Raw genomic sequence first — 27,630 nt, 5'->3', positions numbered from 1 at the left:
CTGGCTCCATCCTCCTGACACTCACCCTTTAGATATCTGTAAACATTAATGAGGTCACCCCTCAGTCTCCTCCTCTCCAAGCTAAAGAGACCCAGCTCCCTCAGCCTTTCCTCATAAGGGAGATGTCTCCTGGCTCCCTTCAGCATCTTTGTTGCCCTGCACTGGACTCTCTCCAGCAGTTCCTTGTCCTTCTGGAACTGAGTCTTCATTAGAAGACTAAAAATGGATATAAATAAAATAACATGTCCATTGAAATTAAAATCGAGCAATTAAATTAAAAATCTCAAAAGGACAGCTGAGATAGAATATACAATCAGACCTATGGTCAAGACACATTTTTAGTACCATCTAGTACTCATATTAAAATAATTAAGAGTCCTCTGATTAACATACCATGGCCTTTATGTAATGATTCAAAGAAGTCATGACGAGTAAAATGAGATTCTTCCTGGCTATTAATACTGGCAGGACGTGAAGTAGAATGCAGCCCATGAGGTACTTCACTTGCAGACTCCTTCTTGCTCGTAAACTGACTGCTATTTAAAGAATACATTTTAATATCTTTAATTTCAACTTGCAGTCTATCACTTGTTGACTCATCTTCTCCTGGTACAAAATTCTGAATAGATATTTGTCCTAGATGACCTACAAGCAGTTCAGAACTACCAGGCTTTCGAGGTATTGAGACAATCGGTGATTCAATGTTTATATTTAATATAAGCTTAATAGTATCAGTTTTGAGAGGTGGTGATCCAAATGCAGAGCCTTCACTATCTTCTAAGTTGGTAACATCTCTTGACCGTGGTGTTGTATCAAACAAAGAAACCATTTCACTGTATTCAGCAGTTTTAGTTGCCAAGACTGTAGTAACTTTTGAAGCTGCACTTTTCAACATGCTGCGGAAATTCTCTTCCAATTCATCCATTGACAAAGTTAGTTCTTTCAAAAATTTCGCCGAGTGGTTGTAGTGTAAGGAGGCCATTTTGAGGTTGAGAGAACATTCCTCTTTTGACTTTTCTGTGAAAGTGAAGCTTAAAGCATCTGGAAGGCTATTTCCATCATCAAGCCTAAAGAATAAAGATTCTACATCACCAATGAGATTTTCATACCTTACTGTATTCCCTATGCTGACAACATACTGGTTCTTAACACTATCTTGTGTGAGATCCATCAGGTGAAGGCACCCAAGAGAGCCATTTACGTCGAATTTACTGCACATGGAGACATTGACTTTGGTGCCACCAATACTGGCTGTCGCAATTTTTCTGCCATATTTTTCTCCATTTGTCATGGCGACTGTCCTGAGGAGGAGTATATTTAACCAGTGAATATCAACTGCTACCTCTGTATTCTGTACATAAGTAGACTGGAAGGTTTCCTGTTCCCTCCAATCTCTTTCCAAGTCAGTTACCAAAGGCTGAGGACTAGAATCTTCTTTATCCTTTGGGAAAGATTTCTGGAGAAACCCAATCAGCTCAACAATAGTCTCTGGATTAAGGATGATATCCAAGTTGTTCACCTGCAGAGAAATCACCTGCAGACTGCTATCCAAATTCATTGATGGGCATTCTGCACTCACAAACTGATACTCTAGTTTTATCAGAGACTCTTGATCTTTTGCATCATTACCGGATGAAGAATTGGAGGCTGCAGTGCATCTCTCTGCCAAACTAGCTACGTCAATGGGACGTGCATCGTATGGTCCATAAACTGGAGACTGAGCCCTGCTGTCTCGAAGACTTCCTGTTGGCACATCAAAACTCAGATTCTTATGAGAAGCCATCAAAAGATCAAAATCTGTTCCATACGTTTGCATGGTGTCAACCAGTAACAGGCCATGAACAGTCAGGGACACTTCTGCATCATATGGCCTTTTCACAAAATGGGCATTGGTGCCAAAAACCTTGAGCACAGAGATATATCGTCCATTACTTTCAACACCCAGCTGCATGCAGTTGACTTTGAATTCGGCCAAAAGCAGCTGAGATTCAACAAGAACTTCTCTAGTATGTTGCTCCAGCATCACAACACTCTGTGTCAGATTCATTACAGAATCGTGCAAGCTGCCAAGCTGGTCTATCTCTGCAAAAATCTTGTCTTTCGCTAAATGTAGGGCATCAGAAGACTTCGTTTCAGATGTACTCAGCTGTGTACAACAATTCTTCAGAGCCAATATTTTGTCTTCATTGATATGAATTTTCAAGTCAGGCAGAGTGCCAGACAAGACAGCTCCAGGGTATTTTGGGTCAGACGTGTATATCAATCTGCGCTCCAACTGCAGGTGAACATTGAATTTTTCTACCACATGAGTTGGACCCACATCACTATCCTGAACATGTTTCCAGTTGTCTTTCACTCGGCCCACCATGATCTGAAGATCCATAAATGAAAGTGTGTATGTCTCATACATTTTTTTACTCATTAATTGTGCTTGTAGCTGCTCTTCACTTATTTCTACTCCAGTAAACTCGGACATTTTCATGCCACTATTAGTGTTAGATTCTGGTGGCGGAGTATTGGGAGGAGTTGCGAGAGGCGTTTTATATTCCTCGTCACTCAATTCATTGACGTCTGAAGAAATAGTATCTGCACTCCTTTTAGATTCTTCTGCAGATTAAAAAAAAATAGTAAACAAACAAACAAACAAGAGTATTCTCCATTCTCCTTGGGTATTTCCCATCATTACCTAATTATCCTGTCTAAGTTGTATTTTTTGTAATCACAAAGCATATCCAGTACTGTGTCCTTGCCCCCTTCCACTGTCACTTTTTTATTTGCACACCAGGAAATCTACTACACTTCTACATACATGCAGATGTCAGTCACAATGTACTATAGAATCCATTAAAAGACACTATCGCCTCATTTTCAACCACTATTACTACAAAAGTGTTTCTGGGAGAAGGTGGAAAGAAAATGAAAGCTGCAATAATTCTAAATCATACCTTGAGAATTGGTAAGTAATATTCTTCCCAGATCTACAACAACTAACACTGGATCCACAAATTTGAAATCATCAGGAAAGATCACCTGAGGGGCAGAAATATCAAGGCACACGGTCCAGCTTTTGCTGTTTTCCTGAAAGTGAAGAAAAAAGAAATAATAGGCCACAAGAATACTACAATACCACATTAAAACTCCCCACTTTGATCAAAGGAACACCACAGAAGCAAACAACAAAAAAGCCCCACTCTTCAGAGTTTCAAGTCCTAAAACATGTGGCAAAAGAGCCTACATAAACATTTTGGAGGCAAAAACTTACAATGAAGTCTCCTACTAGTAAACGATCAATCGTTTGCCTGATTTCAGCTTTTGTCTGCATCTTCAGCTTGTTGTACTGTCTTCTGGCAGCTTCAGCCACTCTTGCCTCTAACTCAGACTGATATCCAAAACCTGCACAAGAGATAACAAAGCCGACTAGGTATAATTTTGTTCATCTGTTAGTGAACTAAAAAAAAAGTATTGCTTAATTTCAAGTGGAGATTGATTAGTGCTTTATATGTCTAAGAATGAAAAGAAATAAAAATCAAAGATGAGATGTAATACCACCAAAACAAACCCCAACCCCACAAAAAAACACATTAAAGGTTAACCTGAGGTATGAACCCTTCCCTTGTAGAAGAAGTCAGCTACTTTCTTAATGGCTTGTGGATTGTAAATAATATTTAGAGGTCTGGTACTGACTTCCAGGCGCCTCTCAAAATTGCTGTGGATTGGATTTCTTTCATAAAGCATCTCAAACACTGGGGCATCAGGATCTGCAACTGAATAAAAACTGAGTTACAAAATGCAGTTGTAACAAAAACCAAAAACCACCAAACAAAAAACAAAGAGACAAAAGCAATAAACAACCCCAAAGAATGTAATGACTAATTTTTAATTAGTGCTACTAGGAAAGTAGTACCTGTCTGAAAATCCTTCAGTAATGGAAAAGCAAGTAATATGATCAACTTCTACAACCAACAGAATTCAACATGTTTGCAGATACAAAACCATTTTCAGAACTGGTGTCCTAATGCTGAACTCCTAACATTTTTTTATTTGTTTTAAACTAAGACAAAGAGCAAGTGCAACTCCCTTTGTGCTGAAATACATTTTTTCTTACTTTCTTTCAAGTGAACCTGCACGCACCCTTATGGCTGAACAAAGTTCTATGATATTATCTTCACTATTTGCAAAAAGCATTTGCATGAATTCCAACCCTAGGCACTCAGTTTTGAAATTTGTTTGCAGGAGTTATCCCATATGCTTGTTATCATCAAACATAAAACAAAATCTTTACCGGTATTCTGATTAATCATTTCTGAGGACAAACTTTGGAGTCCAAAGGAAGACATGCAGCCAACCTCTTTTTGCTGACAAGAATTTAAAAGAAAAAGATTGTTTAGATAAAATCAACCAAGCCACTTGCTATAAACATAAAAGTCTTTTCTGTATTACGTCTTACAGTCACTTTATAAGTGAATTATATGTATAGTCTGAAAATATATGCATTTTTTCCCTTGAGGTAGTAAAACGAGCAGGAAGTATGACTAAGAGGCTAATGCTATTTAAGTCCAAATTTCCATCTGTTCTCTACAAATTACAAAGTACAAAACACATGGGAAATTTTCATGGAATTAGATTCAAATTTTGGTTGCTCAGAAGAAATATTTGAAGTCTTTTCAGCAATACATTAGGAAGAAAAAAAAAAGTTCTGTATTTCTGCTTCTAGAGCAACAGTATACAGGTGAAATAAAACGTTACTTGGACCAAAGAGTTTTATGAAAAAGTACAATCACTGAGTAAACAGGAATGCTGATTGTTCCAAAAATCAAATCTTGTTCAACAAATTACCTTCTTCCCAACACAAGTAGCTGTCACATTAAAGTTACAAGCATACAGAGCAAACAATGAAGAGTTCTATGAATGATCCTTGCAAAGAGAGGGGAAAAGTAAGTTCAACAAGTGGACTTTTGTGTTCTCTTTCTGGGATAAGACACAAATCAAGAAAAACTTGTTGAGTTCTGGAATGTACCAATTTTCATACATACTTATGCATTCTACATAGTAACTTAAAGAGGCTTTTTCACCTACAGGATTCGGGAAAACAAGAACAGGAAATATGGTCCCTTCAGTTGCCAAATCCCTCAGAAAAAGACCACCAAGCTGAATTTTGAGAAGGGAAGAATTTCGGCGAGGAAGGGATTCTGCTAAGATCTTGACACCTGGAATATAAAGACATAAAATGCTTCTCTATTACTGCACAGCACGGGTTTTATTTAAATTTTACAGATAACAAATACCATCCAACAAAGCTCTGGTCTTCTTTGAGAAAGAACAGGAATTGATTTAATACCTGAAAACTCCAGCTGCATGAAAGCAGTCTCCTCAGCACGCACCGCCTTCTTCTCCTTATGCAACAGAGTGAAAGAGCCACCCTGCAACTGCAGATTGAATTTAGCAAAAACATGATCTCTCTTTGTAAAGGTATTCATGCTAGAAGCATCTGCAGCAGGATCAAAAAATTCATCTGCACCTAATTAAAAAACAAAACAAAACCCACAAAACAAGACATCAAGTAAGTTTCTGGAATACTACTGAAGAACAGAAAAGTTTCTCTGAATTTGAAAATGAAAGATTTCCCCAGCTTTAGAGAAGAAACATAGAAACAAAAAATAAAGCAGAAATACCTCCTTCCTTAACAAAACTGAATATTCTGTAGAACCCTTCTATTAAGATAACATATACCTAAATTTAAGAAGATCCCAACAAGCCAGTGTTGTTACTATTATACCCAATCCCAGCAAGATACGTGACCCCCGCCCACCTGAACAGAAAATATCCTAAAGCTCTTTGCCATAAATATCTCTAACAGTGGAAGCAAATGCATTCCATAAATCACTTCAGAACGAAGCAGGTACAGCAGGTATCGAGATGTTTTAACAGGCTTCTAAGCTCTGCTGCCTAGGTGCATCAGTTGACACACATCATCTTTTAACAGGACAGAACCAAAGTGCTGTTCCTATTCACCTTTACCAGGTATCTCTCTACGGTAGAGTTAGCAGCCTTAAAAAGAAAGAGAAAACCCTGTATTTCCACACCTAGTATGTCTTCTGGATTCCACTGTTCCTTTGGGTCTGGCAGCAGCCCTTCAAAAGGTTCACCTTCGTATGTTTGCTGAGTGTATCCATACCAGCCTCCCCAGCCAGGAAACCAGGACTGCAGATACTGCAGCATTCCAGTGCTACTGCCATGCGTAGATTCTGCTGTGGGGGAAGCTCCAGGGGAATCAGGCAACGGCTCTTTAATACTCTGTGTCTGAACATTGAAGAGATACACATCACTGCTGGTAAGTGAAAGAATATCACAAGTGTACAAAAAGAATCATAATAAAAATACAATTTCATCTACTATTTACTCAGCACTCTTCAATATACCAGCAGTAATATTTTCCATCAATACTTAGCCTATTAGGAGAGTAGCAGCAAAGAAATAATAAACCACATATCTAAATCAAAATAAATACATACTAACACTCTCCAGCAGAACAGAACACAATATCTCAGAATAATTCACTTAAAGATTCTAAATATCACCCTGCATGCAGAATGTTTCTCACCTCAGCTAGGTCGTGAAATTTATCATGAACTATCTCACACAGTATCTTCAACTCTTCGTAAGTTTGCTCATCCTCAATTCGATGCATTTCTGCCTGAAAAGAGAAAAAAAAGGTGAAGTAACTGCATCATCCTAAAATCAACTGGGGAAAAATAAAAAACCAACAAAGCACCCTGAAACAGACTGTCAACTTGCCAAAATTTTTCCCACATTAGCTACCCAACCATACTGGTGACCTGGAACACTTCTAATATTTAATACTTTCTGAGTCTACAGAGAACACTAGTTAAGAAAGCATGTCAGACTGACATGAATGTTCTATGAGATACTATTTTTGGTGAAAACCAGTTACAGCTCAAAAATGAGACAGCTTTTTGCAAAGCAAAACAAAAACACTCACACACCTCCCACAAGCCCAGGTTACAAGCTTTAAAAATTCATTTATGGTCAAAAGACAGTCTGTTCAGTGAAAATGGCCTGCAGAAAAACTAAAGATACTTCTAAACCAGAACACTTTACATTTGAGAAGATGAACCAAAACCAATACTGTAGGAAACCCAAATGTAAATACCTCCTCTGCAGCAGACAGCGGTTCCCCCTTCAACTTGCTGTAATACAGGTCAGTGTAAGATACGGCATCTTGGGCCCGATGTAATGCAAACTCCCAGGTCGAACGTCGTCTCTGCTCCCTGATCTCCGAAAGATTAGCATTCAAAGCAAAGATCCACCATTCTCGGCAGCTGAAACATTTTAAAATTACCATATTACCAGTATTTAAAAAAAAATATGCAAACACATGCCAAACTGGTGAAACGTCCAGGAGAGGTTCAGTGATAAAAACAGAGGGCAACTGGTCAGAAGAAGCATCAGGATTAGAGACAGCATACGTGGGCAGTTCTACAAGTTGTGTAGAGCAGCACCCTGCAAAGTCCCCACCACTTTAGTGGGATTTAATATGGTTGTTACATATCAAAGCATAGAAAACAAAATATTGAGTTACACAGACCTCTGATCTGAACTGATAGAATCTTTCTAAGGATAAGTTGTTCCATCAGTTTCCCAGGGATGCAGGTGAGGCTGACCGGTCTACAGTTACCCGGGTCCTCCTTTTTGCCCTTTTTGAAGACAGATTGATGAAAATGGAAGCTCTAATATATTATTTTTATGATCTACTTTTATATTTGCCTTCATTCTAGTCTCCCTAGTATAGTTTTTAATACCATATTAACACCACCACATGTGTAGATATACTTACTTCTCTGTTATCGTAACCTTTGGTCTCCACTTCCTGAATTTAAGCTGTCGTTCCTTTCTAGCCAGTTCCTTTAAAAATCCCATGATCTGCTGATACTGCATCTTTTCATAAAAGAATACACAGATCAATTAAGCAATATTGGGAGTGCTTTCCAAATCAAAGGGGAGGAGAAAACAAAACAAATAACAACAAAAAAAAGGCAGGCTTATTTTATTTGCACCAATGGCCTCCATACAGTTTCAGAATGAAGATTAAAGTTAACCATAATTCATATTTTGATTCTCTAGTGTCACGTATCTTCTCCCAGTAGCTAGCAGATGTGTGACATTCCATTTACAGGCTTCCTTACTTACAAAACTCAGAATGAAATCTCCTTCCATGTCAGATTATCAGCCAAACATCAGCTGCTATTGTACATTCTACTACAGACTAAAAAACCCCACGTATATCCCTCCTGTTACAATGAACAAACAGAAACAAAATTTCCTTGCAATAATCAGTTCCGCTGAAATAATTACATAACTTTGAGTGGTTGATTTTAAAACAAACAAATTCTTCAGTATGTCCCATTCAAAATTTTTAAGAAAGTATTAATTTTATGCTACAATAATTGGTATTTAAGCTGTTACAAACACTTTCACAGTTTTGTGACCCCTACAGGTATTTCACTATTTGAATCAACAACTGTTTTTCTTAGATAATTCAAGACTGAATTTTGCCAAATGAAGATGTTTGGTATTTACCTGTGAGAGCTTCAAGGGTATAGTCTCAAGCTGAATGTCACACTCCAGCCGTGGAGTCTGGCGTGATCTTAAAGGCTCCTTAGAACAATTTCTCTTAAGAAGAGCAGAAGTGCATACAGGTCCCATGATGTAATTATGATCATGACTTTCCATACTTTTATCCATTGCTTCCTGTGGGTTACAAGCAAATTTATTCTATAAGAAAAGAGTGTACAATACTTACTAGGATGCATTAGTTTCATATATTAGAATACACTTTGTTAGCATACCAGTCCATAATAAACCCTCTTAAACATGTTCTCTCTTCAAAGGTAAAACAAAATATTTCACAGCACAGCCTTTGTGGGGTTGCACACATATGCCATCATTATAGCATGAAAACATAAACTTCTGTTGCTCTTAGAAGCACCAGATCCAATAAATTTTAAGTCAATTAGGTTTGCAACATAAAAAGGAGACTAATAACAACAATCTCTCTCATACCTGTAGCTGACCAGGAGGCAGGTCACCCAATAAAGTGCAGCTGGTATCCCAATAAACACTGAAGTCGGCAACATCCAACTGTTTTTTCCGCATCAGTTTCTCTACCTGAAGTAGAAAAAGTGGTATAAAGTCAAGATCACGCACAACATACCATGACGTTTTTAGTTCTAGTTCGAGATATTCTATAAACAATGCCCAGAATCAATTTATAAGAATAATCAGAAGATTATTAAAATGCCATATTTTTTATTAAATATTTGCTAGCACACATAAAATATAGCATCACATTTTATCTGCCAGGACAAAAGCTTATACTTACTGGTTCAAATACTGCATTCTGCATTGATACATTTTTGATGCATATGCCAAATGCAAATGGTTGCAAAGGATTTGTGACACCATCTTCAAACCTGAAATGGACATCCTGAATTTTTAACTAGACAGAAGAAAAAAAAATATTAGTAGAGACAAATATTAACATCATTGTCAACTAAAGACTCAAATATGGACTACACAATGTGAAGCACAGTGGGTACAGGGAATTCGTAACAAGTGAGAAAAGCTCTAAAATGCAAAGGCTTACTTCAATGTTTTCTACAATTCTTGTGACCACTGACGCAGTAACTGAGTACCAGTAAGATTCCCCTTTCTGTTGTCGTTCTTTCTAAAAGAGAAAAAAGGGACAAGCATTAAGCACCACGATAACAACCGATCAGGAAACAATCTACCTTGTTATACTGAAATTACCGTGAACAGGGTGGAAAAGAAAAAAAATAAAATTCAGTATCTTCAAAATATGTGGGAAACACGACGTGACCAGGGTGGGATTAGGCAGAAATTGCACTATGTTAACAGGTAATTAATCAAATTCTAAATTGGTTTCCTATGCATTTGTCCTCCAGCTTGTTAAAAGACCTAAATGCAATCCATCTACATCCTTCTATAGCAGTTTCTTCAGCATGAAAGACAAGCCTGACTCACTTTCCATTGCTCTTCAAGTGCCAGAAGAAGGGCCTTCTTGCGTTCTCTTTCTTGTAACTTCTCCTTTTCCTCATCAAAATCTTCTTTTTTCTCTGGTGCACCAATTAAGTGTAGCTTTGAGACAGATATCACCCATGGATCCACATGTGGGCGATAAAAAGGTATTTGTAGTGTTATTTTGCCAATGAAACCTAGATATACAAAACAGAGATGCTGTCAGATTCCTGTGTAAACATACTTTATCACGCTTGAAAAGCCTGAAAGAAAAAGTGGTGTAAGAAACAAACAAACTAAAATAGAACTGGATAACCTGAAAACCAGATTACCTCAGTCACACAAGCTTCTGACTCAGAGGTAAAGGTTCTCCTAAATTATGCAATACTTCCTGTTTATTAATATTTGTCCTGCACACCGAGGCAAAATACAAACCTGCCTTTACTTCAAATGGTAATTCCAGTTCCTTCAAGGCATCTGTCTTTAGTGGCAAGTTTTCCAATTCAACAGCACCTGCACAAAGCAGAAAAAAAGACAAGTCTGTTAAAAAGAAAATTATGTTAAATCAATGTCAACTTGAACATTCTAAGTCTAACATGACTAGCATCATGTTTTAAAGAAAAAAAATGAAATAGGATTTCATGAGAATGCCATTCCAAGTTGTGTTACAATGACAATGGTTATTTAATATACTTGTCTTGTTAATTTTCAAATGCCATGTGCTCAAACTATTTGATGAGGTCATCTAGAAACAATCTTCTGCAAGGTTTTAGATCTGAACTTTATTGTAACCAAGGAGAAAGCTCCTACTCTTTGTCTTTTTAAAAGAGATGCTTCAAGTATTTCCTCGGTATTTCAAAAAACAGGAACAGGTAAGTGTTGAAGTGTTATAAAATATTCTCTCCAAAAAAAGCAGTTAATAGCAACAAAAGGCAAACTAGAAAGCATTGATTTGAGGACTCTATAATGCAGGACTCGTGAACATAGCATGACATAACATAAACCAGAAGGCTTAATTACAGAGGAGTAACTACCAGCACAAAAGCACAAGAAGTAAAGACTACAGAATACTTCCTGCCACGGTCCCTAAACAGGAAAGTTACCGAACAGTATTAAGAAAAATGACACTCAAATATTAGCTAAATTAAACATGCTGATAAGATATGCTAGGCATACTTCTGAAAGTCTCATACAAATTGCTTTAACAATGTTGATAAAGAGCAACAAAAATAGGAACACAAGAGAATTCACTACTCATTTTAAAGTGCTGGCACAAAACACTATATTAAAAGGGTTTATATAAACGTTAAACACAATATTAGTGACCATTTCTATTCCACCTTCTAGTTATTACAAGAACATAACTTTTTCTTTTTAAACATGGTATGAAAATACTACAGAAAATACCACAAAGCCTCACCCTTTAGAAGAGCAACTGAGAGTTGGTCTGTGTTCAAGTTATTGACATATTTGCCCAAATAAGTATTGAGGACCCAGGCTACCAATCCTTCCAACATGACTGTCCTAGAGGAGGGCAACTAATGTTTGTCTGTCATTTTCTGGATTTCTGTTCCATAATTACAGTCACACGCTGAAAGAAAAAACACAAAGAAAATTACTGTCTGAAATGAACACTCAGCAGAGCTGGCACACAGCTATCACTGTAATTCTCACTGTAACGCCCCTAAAAAGCAGTAAAAACACTTAGTATTATTTCTGCCTTAAAAAACTGCTATATGCTATGTCCTTTAAGTTAAGTGTTTCAAATAGAGCTTTCATGACTACAGACCACTCCATTTGTAAATTAAGTTCACCTTTCCATCATTTTTCTAATCAAAACACCATATTTTGTTGCAATAACCAAGAAGGCCAATCTACAATCCTCTTCCAGAAAAAGTGAAGACTAAAACTCCACATTGATAAGAAGCAGTTTTGCACTGGCCTCCTTGATTTCTGCTGCCAGTATTTCTTCAAGTTGCCACCATTCTGGTTTTGGAAGCCTGATCTAAAGTGACAGCCCGGAGCCTTTGACTGTATTTTTGAAGAATTCTTATGACATCTGCGAAACAACCCTTTTTTTGGGAACAGCGTATGTGTGGGAAGTAATCAGATACATGTCAAATAAACAGCTCATCAACAGTTACTCTGTCAACTTCTAATCCACTGCTGTGCCACTGGAAAGAAAAATGGAACACTTATTTCCTATGACAGTGCTTTTATTTTCTTAACATATACAGCGCTTAGCAGGATGAGAATAGAAGTCCAAACCAAGACCCGCACCCAAAGTAAGCTCACTTTTTCTGGAAAAATGTGTTATTTTTCCAACAGGGAGGATGAGACAGGCCACCGAGAAGCCTGGGGCAGCCGGCCATGGGCAGCGCAAAGGCTGCGAGCAGGGAGGGAAGGGAGCTGGGCTGGTTTTCTGTCAGTGCAAGGGAGCAGGGCGGCGTTTTACTCAGGGCCCGATGACACACACACAGAGGAAAAAAAGTGGCTGAGGAGCGTTCGGGACACTGTCCCTTCTCTCGCTCCACACGGGCAAACACGTCGCAGGGAGGACGCGATAGGCAAGAGGAGACCTGTTGGCACCACCGCCTGTGGAGCCCAAGCGAAAGGTCACCTTGCCCGGCGGGAGCCCTGAGGGCCGGGGGCAAAGGGCCTGCGCCACGCGGGGCGGGCGCCTCAGGGAACCCGCAGGCCCGGCCGCGAGGATGAGGCGCCGCACAGACCCCGCCGGGGTGTCCCTTCCGCCGCCCCGGCCCCGCAGCGAGGAGACACGGACTGCGCGGCTGCCCCTCGCCCCCCCCTCTCTCCCCGGGGCCGGGACGGCGGGGCGGAGCCCTGCGAGGGGCGTGAGGCAGGAAGGGGCCGCTCAGGGCCGGGCCCACGCCGTGGAGTTGGGAGAAGGGGCTGACGCAGAAAGGCACGACAGCCGGGGCAGCCCCGCGCCCTCAGCCCGCCGGTACGCACCTGGGCTCCCGGTGGTGTCCGCCTCCTCGGTGGTGCGCGGGGCCGGCGGGCCGCACGCCAATCGATCCCGAGCGAACCGACGCCTGGCTAGGGGAGCGCCGAGCTATGGATGTGAGGCGGAGCCGGGGCGGACGGGGCCGGGCTCGCTCCGCGCCGCCTGCAGGGGCGCCCGGGCGCCTCGGAGCCCCGGGGGAGGCGGGAACGTGCGGGCGGCGCGAGGGCGGGCTCGCGCCTCTGCGTGCCCGCCGTGAGGGGGCTCGTGCAGCAGGGGCCGCGCGAGGCCCCTCAGAGCGGGAAAACGGCGGGAAACAAAGTATCGAAGTATTTCGGCTTCGAAAAGCGCCAAAAGTCCCTTTGTCCGGGCTGGAGGCCGGGGGGGCGGCGGCCCCTGGCTGCGCTGCATCAGGAGCCAGGCTGGGGCGGAGTTCTCTTCAGCGGCACAGGCTGCTGTGCATCAGCCCTCCTGTAATTAGGTGGTACAATGAGATAACATTGTTTGGAAAGCAGCAGCTTAACCGATGGAACAAAAGCACTCCCTCTAAAAATTATAATCTTATTTAATTGAGAAGTTAGGAAACCTGAAGATACACACAATTATAAAAATATAGGTGCGGGTTTTTTTTACTTTTTATAAGCAAATGCAAGCGTATTTTTCCTACTTCACCACAAAACTTGAGTTTTCCTGCTGTCACACAGCTCCATAATTTGAAAACCCAGTAAATTAACGGCCATAGCGGGATCCTCCTTTTAAACATTATTAACACTTCAGAAATCTTGCACTGCTGCTTCAGGGCGGTCCCAGCACTGGGAGCTGATGAACGAGACGTGAAAGTCTCATGCAGGAGGTTCAAAGTGCTGCATAAAATTAGGTCATTTTCTTGGCTAAATCTTCCAGTTTTGTAACAGTTTCACTGTGCCCATTTTCAAAGTATTTTCTGAAAATTACCTTCACCTAGAAGTTTAATATGCAGTTACAAAAGGTTTCTTCATAACAGAATTAAAGACCTATTTGCCAGTTCTCAGTTCCAGAAACATTGTCAGTAAACCCTATAGCTTTTGTGGAAGTTCAAAATTTGTATTTTTAGTATCCGTGCCTCTTCTGTGTTGTTCTTGAACAAATGCTATTGCAAAATATCCTTTTTCAGTCTAAGGCCTCAGAAATAACTACTGCATTTAGTTTCTCTTGAGGTAGAATAGAAGGGAAATACAGTAATAATCTAGTCCAACCGTATGTTCTTACGGCATAAAAGAGTTGTGCCTACCGTATGACTTCATTCCAATGTAATTCAAACACCGTATTGCAAATTCTGGTTGAGTATAGATGCCACGATTGTTCATTAAGCCACATGCACAAAATGTAATTATGGGAAATGGGACCCTAAGAATTGACTTCTACAACCGAAAGACTCACACTTGATTGAAGGAGAACCTTTACTAATTTTCTGTAAGAGGTGGTTGGATCTTCAATATCAAGCAAGAAGTGAAGGAGAACAGGATTTTCTGGTTCTGAGGTTTGAGTCCATTCAGTTTTTGACAGATTATGCTACACAATCATCAAGAGATAGCCCTTTTCCTGAGGTCAGTGGGCATGAGGTATGCGGTGTGCATAGTCACGTGGATCTTCTCTAATATGCAGTGGAACATAGGGAAAAATATTTGGGGTTTATGGTTAACCTCAAAAATGAAGTCAAAATCAATCAGGGAACCACATAAAATCAGCCCGGACACAAAGATGACAAACTTGAGAGCTGCCGATAAAAGGAACTTACTTCCTACTCCAAGATCATAACTATTTAATCTAGATTTCCTTTCCTAAAATAAAAAGCACTATGTACAGCTAATGAAATGCTATTGTTGAGACATAATAGTTGTAATCTAGTAAAAAAGGTTCTTGTAAAAGATTTCACTCCTTGATACACTTAAGGTTGATTTGAGAAGCTGGGTCTAATCATGAGCGAAAGCGAACTGTAAGAATAAAAGAAATAACCAGGAGGATGAGGGAAGGTAAGCCCATGAAGATATGTGATAGGAAATGGAATGCAATACTTTCAAAATTAAAATCAAATGGATAATTCATTAGCATTGAATGAATGATAATTCAACTCCAGTCTCTTAGAAGTGCTGGTCACAGCCATGTTCTTGACAGGGGGCAAACCCGAACCCAAATTACCATCACGAGAAGACTCAGCAGAAAAATCAATGGCATAAAGTTAGAAAAAATGTTCCTTTTCAGATCTGATAAAAGTCCCTCTAAGGTATCAGAGAAGAAAGGGAGGCGTTGGCCATTCAGTTGAAAAGAAAAAGCATTAAACTTTTTTTAAACTGCAAAGATCATTGTTGGACTCTCAAAGCTGGCAAAAGAGATTAAAAACCTCAAAAGCATCAGTGTCTATATTAATCTGAAATGTCAAGTCTCTGTAGGAATGCTACATTTATCATAAAGTTTCTTTTAGAAGATAAAGGGTTGTTTGATTAATATCATCAGTCAATCAGTATATAATCTGTAATTTCCTTTAACTGTTTTTCATCCCCACATCTTGAATACCCAGAGGAAAGTTCTTTTCTTCTGGAAGCAAGTCTTGGAGTAAATTGTCCTCATTTTCCACTGAGATCTGAATTTCAGTTTGTTTTTTCAAGGGGTTTTCTTCTTTTGAAAGGGGAATTTCTTCCCCTGTTGGGGAATAATAGGGAGCATTTCCATGATCCATGCTTGTTGAACTATTCTGTTCTGGGAACTGGGAACTGCAGTCTGGACTACACACCTTCACAATACAAGTCACATTCACGTGCGTTCCTCCGTTACCAGAAAGTTCTGTCAAATAAACAGAAAACACATTAAACACGGAAGCATGAAATCCAGAACAGGATGGTTGGATTCTTTATCCAGTTCTTTGACTTAAAATAGACACTAAATATCTTCTTGCTTCACTTCATTTAGGTAAGCTGGTAGAGTTGATTCTGTAATGTTTTAGGGGGGGGTTGGTACCATATGTCATCCCAGAAATAAAAAAGCCATAAAAATTAATACAGAGCCCTGATCACAGCCAACTCCTTACCCACCAGTTTCCATTTCAGATGCTTTTGACAGTGTTCTTCCTGCTCCCTGTGGCTCTCAGTCCCACTCACAGGTCAGAGCCTCACACGATGCTGATCCCCTAGTCTGCAAATAACTGCTTCTCCATCGAGCACACTCTCTTTACTGTCTCAGGCTTAAAACAATCACTTTTTCTTTTCGAAAGTTACTCTCTCTCCTGAACATGTGTCTGATGTTTTATCCTGCCATTTAAACTTCTGCTAAAAAGACCCATGATTGATAATCAGATTTCAAGAGGAGCTGGATCATTCTGATCCGTTCTTACCTGAGCTCGCGGAGTTGTGTCTGTCTCCACCGTGAAGCTGACACCCTTCTGCAGCTGAAGGTCGCTGCTGAAATCCTTCTGTTTCTGGCTTTTTGTTATTGTTACTTATCGCACTGACACTTGCAGACCCAGCTGGATTATTCAGGGAGCTACTGCTGGACCCAGAAGTTTCTAAGAGACGCTGTTCCTCCTGTTCAGAACTGCTGGAGTTTTGTGATTCTGTATTTCTTACTTTTTTGTCACACAGCTTTTCTGCAGGGGAAATAGGCTGCAACATTTGCAGAGAAATGCAAACCATTAATGTTTTTTAAAAACACTGACAAAGAACAGCTCAGCACTTACACAGCTAAAGAAACCACTGAAAATTTCCATTTGCCTACTGATGACTAAGTAAAATTCATACCAGCTCATTAAGCGTTCAACAAAATGAACCTGTCTCCTGAAGGCACCTACAGCACTTCGCTGATTACCTGGGCTCTAAAATCTGGTCTTCTGATTGCTTTATTGCTAATATAGCCTAAAGTCAAGCGAGGATGGTGCATTGTGTGTGGAAGGTGCATTGTGTGTTGTCTTTCTGCTGTGCAGTTTTCTACTTGCAGTCAGGTAAGACAGCCCGATTTCCGTAAAACTTCGGAAGAAATGGAAAAGATAGAAAGGAACGAGGGACACTCACCAAATCCGCTTCTGTAGTTGCTGGAGAATATACAAGGGCTGCAAATGAGGACAGACAGTTCGTTAGCACCTCAATGTGTTTCAGTTGCAAAAGCTTCTCAAAGGCAGTTAGCATCTTCTGAGACGCTAATGGCACTCAACCACTAGGCTCAACTTAGTGGGAAATAAAGTGACACTCTTTCCAATATTTACAGATCTGCTTGTTTTCACTTCATAAATCTTACCTTTTTTTTTGGAGACTAAGCAAACCCCCAAAATAGCAATTATCAGGATCAATAACAATGGTCCTGCTACTGATCCTGAAAATAAATTAAAAAGATAAATTATTTAGCAGGTTGACCTGACAAATGATCTAATTAGAAAGAGGCAGTTTTTTAGGTTCTATCCCTGGCTGCAAAAGTTAAATTTACAACTATCAGGTGTGTCTGACATTCGCATTTGATGCCTCTGTTGTTGGATACCAAGGTCTCATTTCAGTCTCCAACACTGCATAAAACTGAATTTTCCTGTTCTGAGAAGTGAGGACAGACTTTAGGCCTCAGTCGCAAAAGATGTCTCTCTAGGCCAGCAACAGTTTGTTAAATACGAGGCGAGGCAGCTCAGAATGCTCCTAAAAACGTCTGCCTTCTGGAGAGGCTGTGAGCAGGAGAGAACACATCCACACTTCGGATGTTCTAAGGACTTCCTCTCTCTTCATAGTCCCAAATCTAAGATATGACCTTCTCTACCAGCTTCTTCATAGCAGCAATTCTCAGGAAATGCCTTGTATAATATCGTTTTGGGAGCTTTAGAAATATTTCCAGAATTACAAGGACTGTAGAATGCACTGGGGTAGCACAGGTAAATATTATGCAACTCATGACAAGCAGCATCATATTAAACTAATTCAGCTGTTCTGAGGTTCTGCTTGGGTACAGGTAATTGGTCTTGGAGGGGAACTGAGAAATAACTATGAGGTTGCTTCCTAGGCAGACAAAAATTACTTTTAAAAGGTCAATAGCTCACCAATGATGTGAGACACGTCAGGTACAGAGTTTAAAATGACAGGTCGAGTTATTATTTCAGGTTTGTTGGAAGACGAGCTTTGGGTCAGGAGCAGGTTCAAAATAGTGTGAGGTATAACTGTGGCAAGTGTTGTTCCCAAGTCGCTGCAAACAGTGTCATTTATGTTATTTCCAGGAACAGCCACTGATTTACAACTACAGGAAACAAAGAGAGACGTTAGGAAAGAAAGCAACCCCATGCACAGTGAAGATCGCTATTAGACAGAAACATTGGCTTACACTGTATGTGGTACACAGCTGGTATCATAAGATTCCTCATGTGAAAAGGTGCCAGGAGGACATGGTTTACATTCTGTATTTGTGCTATCTGTCCCTTTAAACAAATAGAAAATCTCCAGTTAGTCATCTAGTGAGAAATAAGAATGAATAATTCAGTCTGCGGTACAGATCCTGGAAGTGATACAGACGCAGTACACAAAATACAGTCTCTTTAACTGTCACGGAAGAGATTTACTTGAAACACCCAACCCAAACACAAATCAGAAGATTAATCAGTGGTTAGTTCGGTGCCCTTTATAGTCTTTTTCAGACTGTAAAAACCCATCAAAAGGTTAAAATGTGGTACTTCAGACAGAGCTGAGCTTTTCACTCATCCCTGACAGGCTAACCATGAATTCCATTCTTCTGGAGTTCTGTATCTTTTCAGATTAATCTTAATTTCTTAAAAATATTCAGTGTTCTACCTCTTTGAATATTATATATCATCTTGAGACAGCTACATTGTCAGAGTGGTGACTTTCATAATCTAATAAAGACAGATTAGTTCTGCAGGACAGCATAGAGTCACCATTACTTACTGTAACAAAAGTTCAACCTGAAGCCCTGTTCCAAGGATTTAAGCAGGATATAAGTGATCTGGAATCTGAGTCACTTGTATGCAAGAAAGCACATGGTAGAGCAAAACAAAGGAAGATTAAGTTGGATTGGGGAACTTCATGATATATGGTAGTAACAGATTGCAACATGCTGTCTGTTCGGATATGCCCCTTGAGAATCCTGTTGCTCTAGCTACTGCCTACTTGCTGAGATAATGCTTGCATTAAAAAGAATGCATGAGAATCAAAAGACAATATTACTGTAATTTACTGAGTTGGGGGCAGATTCAGAAATATTTATGGACTGTTAATGCAAAAAATAATTCTCTTCAAACAGTAAATCCATTTTGTGTGTAGAGTGTTCAGAATTAAATTACCTTTTCTGGAAACTCGATAACCTTTTCCACATTTTTTATGCACTTCACATATTTTGCAGGAGTCGTATATTTTCAAAATGCAGTACTCATTGGGTGGGCAGCTACAGGTTCTGTCCTGTGACTTAGTGCATGTTTGATTCTGCACCAATCCTGTTTTTAAAAATAGAATAAAGCAAGATGTCATTAGCAATATTTAAAATTATAGCCTGTAACGTTTCAAGTGAATATGGGGTGATGTTCACATTCCACAAACTGAAGACAATTTTGCAGCTTCTGGCTAGTATGCCATCATACAACGAATACGTTATATGCTCCAGCATCAAGATTTTCAGAAGACTTTCCTCCCTCTCTCTAGGAAAGGAGAAATTTGCATTTGTAGAATTCACACTTGACACTCTGCACCTGCAGTTGCGCTGTATTGTATCATAACCATATATATGCACATTTGTGTAACCTGTGTTCATCGGTGCAGTATCTGGGGGCCATACCAACATTTGTAGTCTATGCAGATCATCAACTGTCTTTAAAGTGATTGGAGACCTTACTACAGACATTTTCATATCGTAATTAACCAGCTTTGTAGGACTATCTATTTAGATGAGACCAAAGGTCCTTTGAACAGCTTAGATTTTATCCTTAAAACTTACTTGCCAGTGAGTCAAGAAGATAGTTTTCTCCACCAGTTTCCATTAGAAGTGATGGGCAACAGCGCTGAATTTGTTAATGCACATAGTGCAGATGTTGGTACTACTTTACATACCGTCCAGCTGCTTTAAGAAACTGACTATGCTGTTTTGCAAAAGAAACAAAACCCATATAGGAATATCACAACTGGCATTTGCTGTTGTCAGTTCAGATGACAAACTGAGGAACGGCTGGATGCTGCAAATGTCATTATCCATTCCATACTGTGCAAGTCAGGTCTTAAGCTCCCTTGGCTGGAGAGTATAAGCAGGAATCTGCTCTGCTGATGACATTTATACCTATTTTAGTGATGCGGTGCCTTAGTTTCAAATAATATAAGATGGGTGTCACATTTTTAGGATTTGGAAAGAAAAGGGGGCAGGGCCCTCTGCAAGACTTTTCCCTGATTCTTTTCCCCAAAAGCATGAGAATAGGACTATACAAATGATAGCCAAAACCTCCTGATTTTCCTAGGAGAAAAGACTAGGTTAAACCAAGGCCACACTTTGAGTAGACTGTTAAAGTCACAAATGCCTCTTTAATAATTCAAGCCTACCTTTCCTGCAGGGTGGTGAGCAGGCAAAGCACAGAGGAGACAGATTCCAGATTGCTGTGTATGTGTTAGGTCTACAGGGACGGCACTTTGTGTCCACACTGTGACTGCAGCTCTCTGTCTTATATTGACCTATCAAAAAGAACCACACATGAGAAAACAAAACAGAGAAAGCATCTCATTGGAAAAGATCACTGGGAATCATTTAAGGTAAGTTCCATTCTTAGCTGTAGAAACGCTTTCCCTTCACTGCCGCTATCAGATTGGCAACGTACACCAAGCAAGGACCACATGTATATACAGAGAAACTCTGATTTCTTTTGTTTGGCCCCTTTTCCTCCATTCAGTTCAGTGAATTCCAGCTGTATTCAAAACATGGCAGCCTCAGTCCTAGTGCAGCTACCACAGTACATCAATCTTTTCCTCCTCATAGAAGCTGTGTTTTCTGGTGAAACACAGGATGGTGTTTCATGCTGAAGGTCAGGCACGTGCTGGAATGACGTGTCTGGCTGAGGCCCTTATTACCTTTACAAGCAGCAAGTGACGAACGCATAATAAAGTCTTACCACAAACAGACCTGAACTAAGAACTTCCCCACATGTCACCACAGAAGGGCCATGAGCTCAGCCTTTTCCTTCAGCTCTTCAGCCAGCCCTAATGATCAAAGCAATGAGTTTCTGAAGCTACTGGCATTCCAGACAAAATCAAAAGCTATCAAAGGTATTTCATCCAGTGCTTCTCACCAACAACACGTTCAGTGCAGTAGTGGGAATAAGAACTCCAACATATCCATTTTGGAGAAAGCAAAACCCCTCTGTTGCTGTTTCCCCTTTGCTTGAAAGGAGGAAGAAGATACAAGTCAATGTCTCATATCCTGTCCAGAAATATCCTGGAAAATATGCTCAGAAAGCAGGAGTAACATTGAGAGAGCCTTTGGAACTGCTTGGGAAATCTGTTATCTGAAAGAAGGGCCCTGGAGGTGAGCCATAGAAAATATTTCCAAAGACTTGTTTTTTTCCATGTACTTACTTGAACCTTAGAATTCTGCCTCCCACATCCTGCTAATGATTTAGGCTTCAGTTTGTGATAATCTATTGTAAAAAAAATCCAATTCATAATAACAAAAATAAAGAGTTTAGACTTCCTACAACTCGTTGCCCAGAGTTTGTTGTACATACCACAACAGAAAAAGGCTTCACCGATGAATTATCATCTTTCATCCACTGTGTTTTTAACAAAGGAAGCTTGACAGATCTATCTAGACATTTTCAGTTAATTCAAGCAACTGTGGCTGCTTCAGCATGTACTGATTTCCTGCTTCAGCTTCCGGATCTCTCTGACAGGAACTCAGCATTTATGGAGACAAATTTTGTTTGCTCAGCATGCAATGAGACAAATAGGCAGGTTTTTTGCTGTGTCTAATGTAATAATATAATTACAACTTGATGCAAAAACTGTATTATTAAAATACCCAAACAGCATTACTAGCCACACACCCACTTTTCTGCAGTCAACAACTTTTGCTTTCAGAAGATTATTAATCATTGTCACTGAAGTGTAAGACATGACACGTCAAGCAGGCAGTTTCTGTAGTCTTGTACCCAGTCTCTGACAGTGGTCTGCAGTGTCTGATTTACAGTAAAAAGACAAAAAACCCTGCCTTAATGAGCACTTATAGATTAACCTGTCCAATGGAAAGCCTCTTATTTAAGCAATATTATCAAAGTATGGAAACTAAGCTCTATCTCACGGCCTATTTTACAATATATTTGTTATTAGCTGGCTTGAGCCTGACATATGTTGTCTAATTTGTTGCACCCTCCCCCAGATGTTGACTTAAAAATACTTTCATTAAAACACCATGCAAAGCTGTGCTTACAAGAGCTCAGCACAAAGCTGTGCCTACATGAGCTCAGCAGCCCACCTCCTGATGAGCCCCAGCCAGGATAACCTTGCACCAGAACTCCAATTCTGATGAACAGTGTGTCTCTTTTGCAGATATTTTTATAGTCACATGTTATTGTCTTCCAGCTAGACAACAGCAAAAATTCCATGTTCTTAAGATGTATAAATAATCAAAACGTACCACAGTCATCTGAAAATTGATGAATTTGGCTGTGTAAAGTAATGGTTTGAATTATAACCTACCTGGAGGGCACTGGCTGCAACATTTATTAAGTTCTTCATCATAGAATTCAGTGCTGGGATCTTTGCATTGTGCAAACTGTGGTGTATAAGGCAATGAATATTCCTAGGAGAAATTAGAGGAGAATCATGAGTCACAAGTGTACCCAGTTTTCAGCTCACACCAATCAGCACAGCTCAATGACTTCAGTGAACAAGTACCAAAATGTTTGAGGACGTGTCACCTTTTTTCAAAGGGAAAAATATACTCACTCAAAAGAAAAAGGCTAATCTTAGGTAGTGCAAGTGTAGGAGTTTCCTGCTAGATCAGAAAGACGCTGTTCAAAAGTATGCGATGCTGCTCAGTTTTCTTCAGTCTGAAGAGATTGCCTCATGTGTAATCTACACACATTTAGAGAAGTTCTACACAAGTGTTTTTAAAAAGAGAAATCAAAACAGGAACAATCCCTTTGGAGGCCAGTAATGAAAATATCCTTCCTCCTTACTGAAAAACCACGTTGATTATCTATTGTGTCTTCACATTACTGACAAAGTAGACTAACACTTCCCACTCTCAACAAGTGCTTAAAGGGAACCCATATTTTTCTTATGCTGCTTGTGGAAATATTTTACCTCTTACTAGCTGCATATCTACTCTGGCTTCCATTTTTGCTTCTCAGTTAACAAGGCCTCTTTAAAGGACGCTTGCACAAGGATTGAAGACTCTGAAGCAGAACCAGGTGGCTGCCTTCAACATTATCAGTTTCATAATTGTTAATGAGAATAATAACCATAATAATTTAAAAATAAAACCAAGGCTTTTCAACACCTTCTAGGTTCAGTAATAATTCTTAATGCTGGATTTGTTATTGTACCCTCATAGGATGAGTAACAAACCATAGCATTTGCAAATATGAGCTGACGCTAAAATCTGGTGAAGGAGAAAAGGGCTCTGCTCTCATCCAAAGCATTTTTCATTTCAATTATTTTCTCGTTTACTAAACCAAAAAAGATCCAGTGTGTTGTCACATTTTTGTAGCTACTATGAGCAGCTTCATTAAAACGAGCACTTGAGAGTCTTTTTAAAACACAAAACTTCACTGCAAGAACAGACACGGCAGGGGAAGGAGAAATACAATAAACCACATCACAAATTATCCTGGTGGCAAGGCTTCCTGGCAAAAAATGTTCTTATCTCACCTGCATTGTCTGTTGTAAATACTGCCCTGCAAGTTAAAGACACAGGAAAACCTGTTGGTTGCTAAGTTCACGTCTATTTCTCTTAAGTTGTGCTTGAAAGGATATGTCTACTGCCTGATACAATCTCCAGAGATTTTATTTGATGAGCTGCGGCTCTCAATGACATACAATTGAACATTTCTTGCCAACTGTCCTCAAAGAACTTTATGGGAAACTAACTTAGATACAATTTGTATACACACGTGAACTCAGCTTTGTTTGCACGGGAAGGATGCCATTAATTTTAGTAATTACTGCCAATGTAAACTGTTGAGGCCAGCAGTTAAATCTCCCACTCTGCCAGAGGAAGTGTGGCCACTTAATGGGCATAAATCTCTTCTGGATTTCTTTGCTACAAGAAGACCCAGCTTTTTCTAGCCATTCCACCAATTCTAGGGTCCGAGTTGAGCAGTACAATATTTGTATCTGGCATCCAGATCCATTGGCCACTTTGGGCTGAAAGACTGATGAATGGGGATCAGATTCTATTCCACAATCTTCACATTTTGTTACTGTTTGTATATCTCCTACATCCTTTTTTGTCTTCTGCTTTTACTGAGATCCAATGTTCTGCAAGAAGATTGTGTGAAGGATGCTAGATCTCTTGAGTTACAGACTTAAAAGATCTCAGATGAGGTAGTAGTGTCCAAAGGCAGTAGACTTTCAAGATATTCACACAGAAAAATGAAGACTTTGGAGGACTTCATTAAATTTAACAGGTACAAGTAGAAGCAAAACGCCTCTAGCAGCAGAGGCACAGACATTATTAAACATGAAATTTAGTCTAGCTCTATGCACACCATTGAAATTACACAATATATTTTGGCACAGAAATGGGTAAACCATGCTTGCCGCTGACTACACAACTCACTGGGGAGATTTTTGCAGTGCCTGTGTATTAAACAATCGCTGAGAAGTTACATACAAAAAAGTCAATGACTCAAGACTCTCTCTCTAGAGTCTCTGCATTGTTTGAATCATTTTCCCATCTGTACCACAGACACCCAGTGGCTAGAGAGGAGTGGGCCAGCAGCAGTCTCCATACCAGCTGAGAAGTCTGAATACTAGTTATAATGAATGTAATTTCCTTTAATTCCTACCTCACAGCTTGTTCCTGTATTCTTGGACTTTCTGTGTAATTGGATTCAAGTATCTTCAACAATAGAAATAAAACATGCTAATATAATGGATGAATATATATATATATATATATATATATAAATAAATCCATTCACATTACATTCATTTCCACTCAAGGAGGCCATTTAAACCAAAATATGTAAACATACATTTTAATCCTAACTCACATATCTAGATTTTTGTTTCTTTTTCATACAGTTGCCTTCTTCAAACTCCAGTTGTCAAACAAAGGAGTCTGAACAGGAACTGCATCTGGTGTACGATGTTCTTTACGCACATGAAACCACAGTGAAGTCACCAAGGGCTCTGACATAAAAATCTGTTGCTATGGAAAGGACTTGAGGTAAAGAGATACTGTTTGCTAAGCTACCAAACCTGCTGAGACAGGAAAAAACCAGATTCCTATTGAAAATATTTAAACTGGTCATTTACAAAAATAATTATGTCAAAGATTAGTTATCAGATAACAGCAAGTCTTGCCAAAATCAGTGGGAGCTGTATCAGGCTGTAACAACTATACTCAAAACATAAAGATTCTTTTTTACATAGTATATTTTACTTTATATATATATATATATATATTTGAAAAAATATACACATTTTCAGGAATATCAGCTCTTCTGTTTCAGAACTTCAGGCTTATGTATCTGAAAGCTGATCTGTTTTCCCAAAGGTTAGCATAATATAAGACATTATTCACTAAATCAAGATCTGACACTTACAGTAACAGGCACAGTCCAAGCTGATGAGCCTTAAAATCTACAGTTTCCCTACGGAAAGCAAAGATACTCAGGCAGACAAGGGGTGAAAGCAAGAGGAATAACAGGTTGCAGGCCTGAGAGGCAGGAACACAGGCTGCATCTTCATCACTTATCACAGGGCAGGTGATGAGCAAGTTCCCATGAAAGGATCAGGAAGTCAGGACTGGCCACATTAGGCTTGATCTTACATGGAGGCATCTTAGAAGACGCACCAAAGGGAGACAGGGTGATACATATGGACTTTTCTTTGGATTCCATCATTATGTTTAGGACATGTTTATGGGGAGAGGAGAGCTGATTCCTGCAAATTTACAAATTTAGAATCAAAGCCATTTCTTCAGCAAGAATTATGACAAAACTTCACTCTTAAGTTTTGTTTATAAGGTCTGCTACAATTCTGAGACTCTCCCTTCTTTCTCTGCTCTGCGCTATGCACCCCAAGGTGCACTCCAGTGAATCAGGTTTGAAATACTATCATCACCTTACAGACCAGGGCTGAATTCAAAATGAGTGAGAAGCAGTTAAAATAATTAATGTAATATATATTAACCCACTATAGGACGCAGTATCCCTTAAAAGACCACTGTGTAATTCCAGGCTCAGTATACATTCTGACACCCCCACCTGGTTTCACGCACAATCAAAGTCAAATAGATCCCATGAAGCTCTTTGGTTCAAACAGTTAAAAGCATTCATTACCAAATAGTGGTACAGCTGGATACAAAAGACAACAGTCACACCAGGTTTTAGATGTAAATTAAAGGGCTTTCCTACATAAATAAAGAATAGTTTTAGGGATCCAACACAGCACAACAAGCTCTTCCTGTTTAAACAACGGTGTAAAATACATACAGATCTACACACTGCACTTGTAAGGACACTCTCAGTATTTGCACACATTCAAACAAGCCTGAAAAAATCAACCCATTTCCAATGAAAATCCAGGAAAAATGACCAGCCGTTGCTTTGGGAAGCCAGAAAATAACGACAACACAACCAAAGGGAGCAGGATGAGCTTTAAAGAAGTCCAAGAGGGAGATTTGAGGCTCCTATAGGGATCACACCGAGCTGAGCACAAGCTGAGGGAGACAGATAACTGCAAGCACAACACTACAACGACGCCCATTACATTACACCTCTGCAAGCACAACGGTAAAACGCTGCCCGTTGCATCACACCTTTCATGACACCAGATGCGCTCCCGCTTTGCAAGCACCACACAAACCGCCCGGTCCCGGCAGGCAGGACCCCGCGGGGCTCCCCGCACTCACCCGGCCGGCAGCGCAGCGCAGGAGCGGGGCCAGCAGCGGGGCCAGCAGTGCCCAGCACGGTCCCGGCCCCATCAGCAGCGCCCAGCGCGATCCCGGTGCCATCGCGGCCCCATCCGCGGTCCATCCGCCGCCGAGCGCGGCCGGGGCGGAGCTGACACCGGCGGGAACCGCCCCGAGCAGGCGGCACCGCGGAGCAGCGTTCGGTCTAAACCCCGCGGCTTTCAGGTTAAACAGCGCTGCTGGCCAGACATAGAAGTTACATCAAGTATCTTTGAAGAGACCCTCCACACGCATAAAGGGTCTTTCTAAGTCATATTTATGCTCCGTTAGCCTCAAAATATGAACTTACCTTTTGTAGCGTTCATTGATACTCACCGTGCTGCTGCATCACATTCACTCATGTCTCGTACACGCTGCCGGTTTGCTGTAGACACTTTAATGTAAATCAGACCTGCTCTGGTTGACTAATAGCTTTCTAAGTTTTGAACAGCTCTCCTGCAAAAACATTCTTTTCTGCAAGTGACACATGTACTGAAATAAACAAC

At 40.1% G+C, this 27,630-nt stretch overlaps 2 protein-coding genes across 7 annotated transcripts in view; both read right to left on the bottom strand.

Annotated features, from left to right (window-relative positions):
• Positions 1-13,114, bottom strand: part of VPS13D (vacuolar protein sorting 13 homolog D) — a 79,229-nt gene extending 66,115 nt beyond the window's left edge. For 2 of the 5 annotated variants that reach the window (XM_080358633.1, XM_080358634.1), the window contains exons 1-19: positions 13,027-13,114; positions 11,477-11,647; positions 10,492-10,569; positions 10,063-10,253; positions 9,665-9,745; positions 9,401-9,517; positions 9,082-9,186; positions 8,599-8,769; positions 7,856-7,956; positions 7,172-7,340; positions 6,602-6,694; positions 6,084-6,300; positions 5,339-5,518; positions 5,077-5,207; positions 4,283-4,355; positions 3,594-3,764; positions 3,263-3,393; positions 2,946-3,078; positions 394-2,607 (exon numbers count right to left, since the gene is read on the bottom strand). In XM_080358633.1, the coding sequence (XP_080214759.1) occupies positions 394-2,607; positions 2,946-3,078; positions 3,263-3,393; positions 3,594-3,764; positions 4,283-4,355; positions 5,077-5,207; positions 5,339-5,518; positions 6,084-6,300; positions 6,602-6,694; positions 7,172-7,340; positions 7,856-7,956; positions 8,599-8,769; positions 9,082-9,186; positions 9,401-9,517; positions 9,665-9,745; positions 10,063-10,253; positions 10,492-10,569; positions 11,477-11,573 (4,453 nt within the window). In that variant the 5' untranslated portion in view covers positions 11,574-11,647; positions 13,027-13,114. Of the gene's footprint in view, positions 1-393; positions 2,608-2,945; positions 3,079-3,262; positions 3,396-3,593; positions 3,765-4,282; positions 4,356-5,076; positions 5,208-5,338; positions 5,519-6,083; positions 6,301-6,601; positions 6,695-7,171; positions 7,341-7,855; positions 7,957-8,598; positions 8,770-9,081; positions 9,187-9,400; positions 9,518-9,664; positions 9,746-10,062; positions 10,254-10,491; positions 10,570-11,476; positions 11,648-13,026 lie in introns of those variants that run through there. The other 3 variants (XM_080358635.1, XM_080358636.1, XM_080358637.1) reach the window with 3 other exon arrangements.
• A 420-nt stretch (positions 13,115-13,534) lies between these two features.
• LOC308049132 (tumor necrosis factor receptor superfamily member 1B-like) lies at positions 13,535-27,610 on the bottom strand. Of its 2 annotated transcripts, XM_080358581.1 has the most exons (11): positions 27,461-27,610; positions 27,086-27,321; positions 22,699-22,801; positions 20,554-20,682; positions 19,314-19,463; positions 18,341-18,434; positions 18,063-18,256; positions 17,282-17,356; positions 17,059-17,096; positions 16,386-16,653; positions 13,536-15,838 (listed from the first exon to the last, which is right to left on the bottom strand). In XM_080358581.1, exons 1-11 carry the CDS (start codon positions 27,471-27,473, stop codon positions 15,540-15,542), a joined length of 1,599 nt encoding a protein of 532 aa, XP_080214707.1. In that variant the 5' UTR covers positions 27,474-27,610; the 3' UTR covers positions 13,536-15,539. The 2 variants fall into 2 exon arrangements, with proteins under 2 accessions (XP_080214708.1, XP_080214707.1); XM_080358582.1 differs by lacking the exon at positions 17,282-17,356 and having other exon boundaries at positions 13,535-15,838.
• Between the last annotated feature and the right edge of the window lie 20 nt (positions 27,611-27,630).

The sequence above is a fragment of the Nesoenas mayeri genome (assembly GCF_963082525.1).
Source record: "Nesoenas mayeri genome assembly, chromosome: 24".
Taxonomy (NCBI): Eukaryota; Metazoa; Chordata; class Aves; order Columbiformes; family Columbidae; genus Nesoenas; species Nesoenas mayeri.
Note: the sequence above shows the minus strand (reverse complement) of the source record. Positions and strands in the feature narration are given on the sequence as shown.

Bases quoted from the DNA above. Each gene is read 5' to 3' on its own strand.
- LOC308049132 (XM_080358581.1), bottom strand. The intron at 22,802-27,085 runs GTGAGTGCGGGG...AATTTCTCCTAG, and splicing joins TGCGCTGCGCTGCCGGCCGG to GAATATTCATTGCCTTATAC. The intron at 16,654-17,058 runs GTGAGTGTCCCT...CAAATGTTGCAG, and splicing joins CAACTACAGAAGCGGATTTG to CCTATTTCCCCTGCAGAAAA.